Source organism: Cottoperca gobio, chromosome 15, assembly GCF_900634415.1.
Source record: "Cottoperca gobio chromosome 15, fCotGob3.1, whole genome shotgun sequence".
NCBI lineage: Eukaryota > Metazoa > Chordata > Actinopteri > Perciformes > Bovichtidae > Cottoperca > Cottoperca gobio.
The window spans coordinates 21,462,293-21,474,365 of record NC_041369.1 but is presented as its reverse complement, the minus strand read 5'-3'; the positions used below and the strand labels follow the sequence as shown (position 1 = coordinate 21,474,365).

The 12,073-nt window shown below is 42.8% G+C and overlaps 1 protein-coding gene across 1 annotated transcript in view; it reads left to right on the top strand.

Moving 5' to 3' along the window:
- Nucleotides 1–12,073, top strand: part of bean1 (brain expressed, associated with NEDD4, 1) — a 31,592-nt gene that overhangs the window by 17,087 nt on the left and 2,432 nt on the right. Inside the window, exons 3-4 of the mRNA XM_029449158.1 lie at nucleotides 8,773–8,976; nucleotides 9,277–9,418. Of these exons, the coding sequence (XP_029305018.1) occupies nucleotides 8,773–8,976; nucleotides 9,277–9,418 (346 nt within the window). The remainder of the gene's footprint in view (nucleotides 1–8,772; nucleotides 8,977–9,276; nucleotides 9,419–12,073) is intronic.

The following is a 12,073-nucleotide window of genomic DNA, read 5'->3' as shown; positions in this document are numbered from 1 at the left end:
TGTAAAGTGGGTTTTGGGCGTGATGATGTGATGTGAGCGTTGATGTGTTCACCTCACTGTACTCACTGAAGGGCTCTTGAATGGTTCTGCGTTCACTTACTAGCGATACTGATTCCTCAGATTTTTGCAGATCGGGAAGAAGCCTGAGAACATTCTCCCAACCTCTTAAAAATTAAAAAGAATTACTTGCAGAAACAAATCTCACAAGTAACTTAAAACGAAAGAAAACCTTCTTTATAATAATGCTAAAACGCCTCTTTAATAATAAACCAAACAGTTTGATAACAAACAAATGTCTCTTCAACAATGAGGAAATGTGTATGAATATATATATATATATATATATATATATATATATATATATATATATATATATATACATATTAATTAGGAGCCAGTCCCTGCACCGTGCACAATAGGTGATCTCAATAACCCTCTTATGTGGTCATCAAAGATGCGTTCAGGGTCTCCCTTTTCTTTTCTCCTCCTCCTTCCCCTACTGTAATGCAACATGATGGTTTAATGGCCAATGTCCTCCCTCCTCCAAACACGAATCAACAAACAGACAATACAACAACAGGAAGGATCGGAGAGACTAAAGGAAGGGGAAGAGCAAGACAGCAGAGAAGCACGGAGGGAAAGAGAGATGTGTGTGTGTGTGTGTGTGTGTGTGAGATGTCCTCTCGGAGACCCCTGTTGTCCTTTGACCAGGCTGCAGGAAGGTTGAAGCTTTTCCAGCACACTGCACAAGTGAGGAGATAGCATCTGTCACTTTATGTCACTTCCACAACTCCATCCTCTGCAAATAAAGATTCTGTGCATCTTTTACTGTTCAACCTTCCAAAACCTAAACTACTACAACATCGTGATGTTATAATCAGTGTGAAATTGTGTTAATCTGTTAAGTGAAGACACTTGAAATGATTCCCTTCATTTAATTGCAAACCCTGAGTGTGCAGTGCCTCCGTGTACACATGGTTGTTCTTACTCCTGAATATTCCATAGAAACAGTCGTGTTTCACTGGAGTCTTTCTGAAAGGGATATTTTTAGTGTTAAGACTGCTCACGTGTCAGAAGAGGAGGAACAATATCGCTTCTGCAAGCAGTGGAATATCTCCAGCATCCTGTCGCTTCTGATGCTGAACACACACTCTAATAAACATGCATGGAGAGGGTGTATAATCTGACCGACACACACTGCAGAAGGATTCTGGACTTGTGTTTAGCGGCTGTTTGAGAGTTAGTGGCAACTGAAACATTTATCAGAGAGCAACTTACAAAAAGTGAAGGTAAGAAAGTGAGAACTGCTCTCCTCTTGGGGCATCCTCACGTCCTCTCTAAAATAAATCCCTTCTTAAGTATAATGAGACAATAACAACACCAGCTGAGAGGTTAATGAGCACCTTTTGTCGGCGGATGCAAACTCAGCTCAGGTCAGGTGCAGTCGCCGTTTCAGAAAGCAAGGAGAAACTACTGTCGTGACTCAGGAGAGAGAGCAGTGGAGTCCCAGCAGTGTCCTTACTGTGCTGCAGTAGCGCACTTTAAATAATCTCAAATCGACCGAACAATGTAGAAAATTTGGAGGACGTAAAAAGACGCTCAGTGCCAACTTTCCGTACTTTAATGCAGAGAAGAATCCGCTCCTCGCAGCAGTTTTTTATTCACGGCCTTCTGTCCGGCTTATTGTGATAAGCAAAGAAACAATATGTGGTACACTAAAGTTCTTGGCGTGGTGACAGGCGAAACAAAGCAGCCAACTAGCTACAGGCCGGTCAGGCACTGAGCCTGGGCCCTGCGTCAAACACATCTAAAGAAGTCACGTAGGAAACACCTGTAAGAACAATTCTACATCATGCAATAAGATCCGGACGTTCTTTTATCCACATTATTTTGTATTTGGTGCAAAAAGACAAACTGACAAAGATGTTTAAAAAGATGCCGTGCATAAAGTGTTATGATAAAGATACGTTTGTGCTTCAGCTCCTCCATTTTTGCACGTTAGACTAATAATAAAATCCTGGTTTTAGAGTAACAATTAAGCATATTGCATAATTAAAACCTTATTGAGAAGTAAATCTAAAAGTGATGCACCAAAAACGTACTTGGTGCAAAATTTAAACCCCATTTCCCGAGATGCCACAGACATTTTTAAGAGGTTCATGATCGTAAAAACTGCTTCATGGTTTTGTGGCTGAAACATTGAGTCTTGAAAAGAAACACAGAACCACTTGGTGCAAGAAACCTGCATTCTGACTTGTGTTGTTCTACAAAGATATGTCAGGAATGGAACGACACACACGTCTTGTTCTTCGCAGCGTGTCAACACTTTGAGAAATGACTGCAGTGGCTGTGGTGGAGATCACTTTGGCTGATTGGCTTAAAACTCCAGCTGTGTGGTCCGACATCTGCAATGATGTTAATGCATCTTAATGAGCGTCCCTGGTCCGACTGCACTGATACTGATTGTTGTGTGTAACCGGCTTAATTAGCCTTCAGTGTCAAATGTGATAAATGTTGTCCATTAGCTAATTAGTGTTTGAAGATTGGATTTGGTCACCTCATATTAGTACTCTTACTGGATTATTTCTTTGTTACTTTTAAGCTTTTATTTAAAATGAACTTGTTCCTCGGTGTTTGGACGGTTACTGAGAGATTTGGCAGCTTTTTGTTTGGATCATGGGTCGTTAGCGTGGCAACAAAAACACTTCCTTTGGTCCATATAAGGAACAAATGTTTGGAGAGTGAATGAGAGTAAAACAAAGAGGTCACTGAAGGTCGTGAAGCAGAACGCCCACACAGCTGAGAAACACAGATGTTGTCATCGTTCATGGGATTTATTAAATGTTAAACACACAGTTCACATTACTTGGACGCACTCATGTTGATATGACGATGGTTGGTAAAGGTTACAGTTTGTGCTTTCTGTAAAGATCCACCACGTATTACTGCACTAAATGAACCAAACGCTAAATATAAATAGGGATCTTTATTATTTACAATGTTGTTTTATTAATCTTACACACAGCTCGTTGTGGTTTTACATTGATCAGCCTTTAATACAAATTCTAATTCATTTCATAGTTTTCTCACGTTTATATATTGTTTTGTTTATATGCAGAAGATTCTTAATGAGTAACGGTGTACAAACAGAGCCTGGAGAGTGTCCTGACCTTGAAGAAGAAGCTAAGGGTGTGTGTGTGTGTGTGTGTGTGTGTGTGTGTGTCAGTTCAGCTGTCAGCTATCAAAAGAGGAACGTCTGTAGTGGTTTGTTGGTTTGCTCTGAATGGCCTGCGACTGCTGAAGCGCAGCATGAAGGAATGTGAAGAGAAGGAAGGATAACGGGTTGAAGGGAGAAGCGATGAAGAAAGATGGAGGACAGGAGATGGACACATGGGGGATAGTCGAGGTGGTTGAATGACATTTGAAGGTTTTTCGCCTGTTTTATATCGTAGCATCGTCACTGTGCTGCATGTAGTGTGTGTATTTATCATGACTCATCACCAGGGTACACTTTGACCCTGCTCCAAGTCTATGTGCATTGATTTGCATACGTGTACTAGCAGAACTGTAATCTTATGGACGTTGAAAATCGATGTCGATGCTGCTGTTGGCTCGAGTTGAGTCAGTCGTCCCTTATTGAGCGTTCGTCCCGGAGAAACTCTTTCTGCCTCGGTGTTTGTGGATGTACAGTCAACCAGCGCTATGGTATATCTCATATTGAAAAGAAGGTGGTTGTAACTCAAAATGACAAGCTGTCAGATTGAATCTGAGTGGCTGCTTGATGCTTCTGTATAATGTATGCAGCTAATGTACAAAGTGATGCAGGGTACGCAGCGGCAGTCAATATCACTGGCTCTTAACCATTATAGCTTGTGACACCCAAAAATAAATGACTGCTAGTGACTCCCTAATCTGGATGGACACCCAGACACACACACACACACACACACACACATATTTTTACATTTGTTCTATAGGCAAATTCAGGCTGAAGAGAAACCCACCTAACTATCAGATATTCTTACTCTAATCTACCTGTCGAGCTCTCCTTCTCCTTCAGTGAGCTGCGGTACATCTTACATTTTAAAGAATGACTTTTGTCAACTCCCAGAGGAAAAGGCAGCCCTGCCATTCATTTCATTAAATGAGGAGGCTTTGCGTTGCTCAGCAGGAGTCCTGACGCAGAAGCTCTTTTACCAATGAGCCTCTGCACACACGTGGCTCACCAGTGCAGGGCGTGACGATAAAAGCTTTGCAAAAAATCTACTTTTTTTGAGAGCTTTTGCATTAGGTCTCCTTATTTATGGTGCAAAGTGGTGCGTTTAGGTTTTTGCACAGTGCATTATTTGTAACATGATGTATTTTGAGATGATTGTCACTGTAATATCAAACCAACGTGGAGTTTCTATAGACCCTCAAACTCATGGATGCATTACTCAACACATAACTTGTTACTATAAGGTTTATAAATGTCAAAGTGCAGCTGTAGTAACGGACAGTAAAACAACTGCTGACTGTGAAAACACCAAAGCAGAACATGAAAACAATTTGAACCTCATGCACATTTTAAAGGCTGTGAATAGGCCTCGGCTCAACACTTAGTTTAGGACAAGTGTCAACATCAGGGTTGTGAAGTGGCTTTTTGTAGCACACTACAGTATTCGGTGTCGGAGGTGGGTCCATGTTGAACAGTAAGCATTAGTGACAAGCTGTCAAAGTGAGTTACAACAGCTGCCGTTACATTATATATGAACATATACCATACTCCCCTCACACACGGCAGTAGAGGTCACTGCGTGTGCGAGCTCGAGGCTCTGCTGGAGCGCTTTTGAGCAAGAATCTGAAGCCAATGCAGAGATCAGCAGCTTAATGCTGGCTGTAAAGAGGTTCTTCGTGCACGTAAATTAACAACTTGGTGATTATTTTTCCTCTAGGAATGAATTTACAGTAGCTTGTTTTTGGTAGCAATCTGGCAAAAGATTCAGTCAACACACATCTCTCCTCAGCTTCACCCTATTTAGCCTTATTTTCACCAAGGGTTAGGGTGGGTTAGGGTTAGGGTTAGGGTTAGGGTTAGGGTTAGTGTTAGGGTTAGGGTTAGGGTTAAAGTTAGTGTTAGGGTTAGGGTTGTGGCAAGCAACAAACCACAAGTCCAGGCTTCAAGATGTCCAAGGATCGTATGAGCTGCATGTTTTCTACAGTCCCTCTCAGCTTCATACTGTACGGGCCATCCTGTCACTCACAATGTTGGTTTCAAAATGAATGTTGACGACGTGAGACACTGCGGTGCAGAGAATATTTAGTTGTCTCAAGATGTATAGGTCCAACCTGCTTCCCTCTGTTCACTTATACTGATTTATTTCATGGGGTGGGCATGTAGGGACTCATACTACCCACAGTCGCCATCACGCACGCACAAAAACATTTGTTCCTCTTTCTGTGCTTCCTCTCTGCAGCTGGGTCCTGTCACCTCAGGGTTTTGAAATATAGCACTATCACCATTTATTACAATCTTTCCCTCTCTCTCCGTTTCTTCCTCCTCTTTCTTCTTTCACTCCACTTTTGCATCTCTTTGATTCTCCTCCTCCTGTCTTTAAATTACATTGAAGAGGTTTGAATAAAAATGTTATTTGCTGGACGGTTTTGTCCGCTGGCCTTTCAGGACGGTGAGTGCATGCAGACAATGCTTTGTCCGTCAGAAGGGAGTAGACATTTGTATGCATTTATTTGATACTGAGTGAAGAGAGAAGGGGAACGAGGGGACTCACTGCTCAGGGCGTTTGCACCCATGTGGTTTGAGCTCTCACCGCTCGTGAATAGACATTTTTAATATGACGTAGTACAAAGAAAGTAGCAGTACGGTTCATTCCTGCTCACGTCTCTTCATTTATTTGTCCCTCAAGGAGCTTCATTCGAGGCCGAGGTGAGTTTGCAAACAGAATAAGCAATTAAATTACAATTTTAAATACATTTATCACAATGTTGGAACAAGTTGAAATGCACAACGACAGTCCACAGCTGGCAAACCACCACAAAGACCCATATTATATCAAACAATGTCCAAAGTGAAGTATCACAACAACCTGTCAACAGCCACAAGGTGCACTACACACACACACACACACACACACACACACACACACACACACACACACACACTAACCAGCAGCACGGGCTTCATGCTAGATGGAAATGTATAACAACAACTCTGAATGTCAGATGTAGTTGCTTTAAATGGCCGTGACGATGAACGTCTGCAGAACATTTCATGGTCATCCGTCAGGACCGAGGTGGTGGACCAGCCGCTAGCATAACCAGCAGACCTACCAAGATTATTAGGAGTGTGTTGCTCGTGTGTGTGTGTGTGGGGGTTTATGTGAATTTAAATCTATATAATTATAGATTTCCTTCCAGACTTCTCTCTGGAGAGGACGAGAGAAAATGGAGTTTATGAGGAAGAGACGAGAAGAGAAAATCATGTTAGAAAAGAGAGAAAGAGGAGACAGAAGAAGTGTGTGAGAGAGGAGACGTTACGGGGAGGGGAGAGGAGCCTGCTGGGAATTGTTTGGGGTGAGAGAACATTTTCTTCTTCTCGGGAATCTGTGTGAAACCAAATGAGTGTAGACAACAGAATCACAGACGCAGACGATCAGGGGGGGGAAACAAAGAGGAGAGATGAGCAACAGAGAAGCTCTAAGAGACTTCAATGAAAATGATATCGGGAGTGATTTGATTGTTTCTCCTGCTTTATATTCAAAGCATTGAAGGACAAAGAGAAAGCAGAAAACATTCTTCCAACTGTAAGGATGCCGTCGCTGTTTGCCCCCGCTGTACTTACGTTGGTGTAAATTGAAAATTGCAAGAATTTAAGCGAGATGCATTATTTATGTGGAGATGATGTCCAAACTCAAGCTGCGTGTTACAAACACAGATACATGAACACATTGAAGTAGTTCATAAAAGTACATTTCATTTGGGTTTTGTGGATTTTCTTTAGACTTTTAGTCCTTAATTTGAGTCATTATTATTATGCAAACATTTGAGTGCAGCGGTTGCATCGTTTCAAACATACATGAAGAAAAGAAGAAACGAGCTTCAGGATATTCCTGTAAAATACAATCATGTGATCTTATTATAGAAGGAGACGTGTCAGGTGACCGGGACATGTGGGGAAGTACGAGGACGTCTGGTGGAAAATCAAGGTAGAGGGACAGAGAGGCAGAACGCAGGAGTGAGGCAGACGTTGTTAAGGATGGGGGGGGGTTACTACTTCACGTCTTGGTTACATTAAATATATAAAATGGCGCCGCACAAGAGGCAGCTTGTTACAACTCCTGCTCTCCTTTAGCTTGTTTTTTGTTTTACTTTGTTTTGTTTTGTAACTGTTGACTTATTTCTTCTCCTTGTGTACTTCCTCGGGTTGTTGCACTGTCCCTGTGCAGCTGTAACATCGCACATTTGCCCGTTGTGGGAATAACAAAGGTTCATCTTATCTCATCTTATCTTAAACACTTGATGAAGGTCGGGAAACGGCAGCAGTAGTTGTCCTTGATGCTACAACGTCCTCAGCCTAACTGAGATAACTGTTTTGTTACTGATGCGGCTCCTGATGTGATCACATGACATGAGGTCTAACATCCCCGCAGCTCTGTGCTCCTCGTACTTAAGAAGAAACATCACAGTTGTGTTAAACAAAAGTAGAGTCTCCTCTCTCAGCTGTGATGTGAATGAAGACAGACAGGTCCAGACCGACAGTGAGACAGATAAAGAGGCAGACAGGCAAACAGGCAGAGGGTGAACAGGCAGAGCAAACAGACAGATGAGACATTAAATAGAAATGGAGAGGAACAGGATCGTTCTGTAATCTAATGACGGTGATGACTGAGAGCGTGTGTGTGTGTGTGTGTGTGTGTGTGTGTTTTGACTCTAGCTCTAATTATCTGTCACACACTGAAATGGAATAAGTCCTCAGGGAAGGAGAGCTGGAAAGAGGAGAGAGAAGACGGAGACGATGTGTGCAAAGCAAGACAGCAGTTATGCAACACGACCCCCTGGTGCTCTGCTGTCAGAAGGCCAGACTCACAGCTGGTTCATTTGTTTATTATTAACAATGTGTTTGATTTATATTAATGTATTTATACAACAGTCCCTTATGTCCTTTATAAATGTCAGGGCATTCATTGATTAATGTATATATAGTGTTAGTGAACATGTGTTCAAGCAAACTGACAAACTCAGTGACTCGCTGGTGAACATTATTAACATTAACATTAACATTATTAACTTACATCATTTAATTAATAGTAATTACATGTGTATATACTGACTTCTATTCCTTGTTTTAGTGCAAGTACATGACATGCACCTGGCCTGAAACATAAACGTTATTACGGGTTTTTTGTCAGTGTTCAGTTTTCCTACTCTTGAAACAGACATTAAAGTGACACAGAGGAAGACAAGGTGCTGTTACTTTACTTAATACATTAACTATCCAGTTTATAGTTATTTATCAATTAACAAAGCAATTAAAAGTTTATTCAATGGTGAGTTAAAGGTGTCGTGTTTTTTCAAATGTGTTTAATAACTAATTGGAAGTGAAAGAAAACTTCTCCGCAGTGACCAATTGTAACGTCACAGTTTAGATGAACATGCTTCTCTCTCTCTGTGTCACACACACACACACACACACACACACACACACACACACACACACACACACACACACACACACACACACACACTTTCAAGCCTGACATTTTGCTCTCCCTGCAGTGAGCTCCAACCAGAGCCATGGGGAGTACCCAGACTGCCGGAGTGAGAGGGAGTCGGGAGGGGAGGCGTCTCTCCTGGTGTCTCCGCTGGTGGTGGCAGGGATCGTTATAGGTCTGGTCCTCTTCCTCTCCTGCATCACCATCATCGTCGGCAGCCTGCGCAAAGACAGCCGACTCCGAAACCCTCACCTCCGAGCGAGCTACGGTCAGTCTGCGTCTGAACGTTTGTCACTGACTGCGATGGAGCAGTTAGGCCTCTGAGGTCGTAGCTGTTAGAGCAACACACGTAATGAAGTCCACAAACGAACCTCACAAGACATCATGTAGAATGTAACCAAGTGTAACATAACTTGTGTTCCCCCAGAGAATGTAAACATTTAAAGGCACTAAGCAAATATTACACTAATGACCTCATCCAGTTAATTGTCATTTGTTGTGCACAAGATACAAATTGCATCCATTCCCTTAACTACTGACGTCGGGCTTTGACTTCATGTCTCTGTAGGTCTGGATGGGTTCTCCTACGGAGGGTCAGCAGGAGAGCTGAGATCGACCTGCTTAGAAGACTTTCCTCCTGGTTTAGACTTTGATTCGTACAGAGAGACTCTGTCACAGGTCAACAACCTGTACCCCGACTCACCGCCCCGGTAAGTACCTGTGTGAGAGTCTTTGTGCTAAGCTAAGCTAGCCGGTTGCTGACGCGAGTATAGAAATCTGGATCCGCTTCCGCTTGACGTTCAGAAAAGTATTTCAAATCAAATGAAAAGCTTCTTGGCTGTCTCAGGTATTATATGTTTAATCAAGCGAGTAAACCACTCCTCCTTTCCCCAATTATGTCAAATGTCAAATCTAGAAGGTAACTGACCATTCAGCCCGTGTCCCCCGCTGCTCTCTGTCCACTTGGCTTGACCCCTCCTCTGTGGTAATCCATTTATTAGGGAGCACTGCTACCTTTGGTGCCCTTTGTGAGGGTGCAGGATGAGCGTTTGTGTGTGAGAGATAGAAGGAGAGACAGAAAGAGCTCGCTAAAGGCCAATGTCATGGTGTTTTTGATCTAAATGTCAGCTGGTCTAATTGGCAACTTTAATAATTCACATACATCCCTCCCCTGCAGAGTGTGTGTGTGTGTGTGTGTGTGTGTGTGTGTGTGTGTGTGTGTGTGTGTGTGTGTGTGTGTGTGTGTGTGTGTGTGTGTGTGTGTGTGTTTCATTCTTCCAAGTGTATGGATTTGAGTTTGGATAGCATCTTATCTTTTCTATTTGTTCATTAAAACAGAGTTGGAGAATTGTTTGTGACTTTCTGATGTGCCCGGTCACCAGCTGCTCATTTCAAACTGTACTTTCAGCATCAATGAGAATAAAAAGAAATAAATTCCTAGTAAAAGTTAAAAGTTTTCTTATGGTTGATTTAACAATACAACATGTTTATATAATGGCCCCAAAGTTTTGATTATTTCAACTTATTTCTTACAGCTTTTCTAGGCGTGGCAGATTGCTCTCAATGCTACGATACCCCCAGAGCATTTAGCATGATAGCCTTAGCTGTCATTGCTGTGGATTAGAAGCCGGTCAAAGGCGCATATTTAGTGCTTCATTGGCAAAATTGGAAACAAAACTTTATTGCCGAAAATGCAAATTCACGCTGCTGGTTCATTGTGTGATCTGGAGACCAAACCAAAGCTTGTAACACAGTCAAAGTGCATTATCCTGAAGGATGCATCATCTGTGGAGGGATTACACCAGAGAATGTGGGCCAAGAAAATGTTCCCGTGCACAATTACAGCTCCCACCAGTCGTCTGCAGAATCCATTCACAATGTTCTGAAAGATCCTGAAGCTGCTACTCAGCAGCACGGGACAGAAACCGTGACATAACATTTCTCAACTTTAACTGTATGAATATGAGAGTAGCAGAAAACCACAGCATCTTGGTAGAGAAGGGAAGAAAAGGAAAGGAGAGGGGAGCTAGCCAGCGACGTCAGTGCACTGGCAGGGAACCAGAGCGTGCTGGACAGCCTGTGTGTGAGCCGGACCTTTCAGGCCCGGACGATGGGACAGCAGCCAACACACACACACACACATTTTGTTTACCATAATGCTGACAAGTTGTTGTTTGGTACCCTGTCAACAAGCAGGTAGTTGCAGTCATGTGATGGTCCTGCAGGTTGTGTGTGTGTGTGTGTGTGTGTGTGTGTGTGTGTGTGTGTGTGTGTGTGTGTGTGTGTGTGTGTGTGTGTGTGTGTGTGCCACAGATGGTTGAGAGAAACTCGGAGAACTTAGATCAACAGCTCACCTACTGAGACTGTGAACGTTACACTTCCGACAGAAACACACACACACACACGCACACACACACACACACACACACACACACACACACACACACACACACACACACACTCTCTCTCTGTCTCCCAGGAGAACTCACGGATCAGCTCCTCACCTGTGGAGACTCAAAGCTTCTGCTTCCTCTCAGGGAGAAGCCACACACACACACACACACACACACACACACACACACACACACACACACACACACACACACACACACACACACACTGCATGAAGTCCAATATTTACTGTACTTTTAGATGTTTTTGTCTCCACCTGCTCCTGATGGAAACATCTCTCTCCTTATGTTCACCAGCTCGTCTCTAACTTTGTATATCTGCCATGTAATGCTTATTTGGTGGATACATCAGAGCTTTTTAGACGATGAGATCAAGAAGAGTGAACCAAAACAGTTTAATAGTGTGCAAGGCATATTGCCTTGTAATCTCAGCACAGACGTGTAACGTGAAGAGATGCAGAGCTTTCTTTGAAATGTTACGTATGTAACTGTGGGCTTCATCGTGCTTTATGCTGAGAAATCAAAATAGCACACACACCAGTGGTGAGACATGCCAGCTTTACACACTCACACACACTCACACTCACACAGAGACCATATGCTCCACGCTGTAGCTAGAGTTGTCTGGTGTCCAGCTCTGTAGAGCGTCACAACCAATGCATGAACACATGCCAGAGGTCCTCCCTTTCTCATGACCTGCGTGTATCTGACTTAGACAAAACATATCTGTTAATGTTAAAGTATATAAACTAACCGCATGAGGTCGGGGAGAGAAACCAATGTTGACTATTGTTAGAAGAAGCGTATCTCCTAGAAGTTGTGTGGTACTGAATTGCATTTCAAATTACATTGTGGTGACAAACACACGTCAAGCAGCTGTTCTTCTTCTTCTTCTCCTCTGTACTGAAGGCAGACTGCAGCTGCAGTGACTCACTATCACCTCTAGAGGAACAC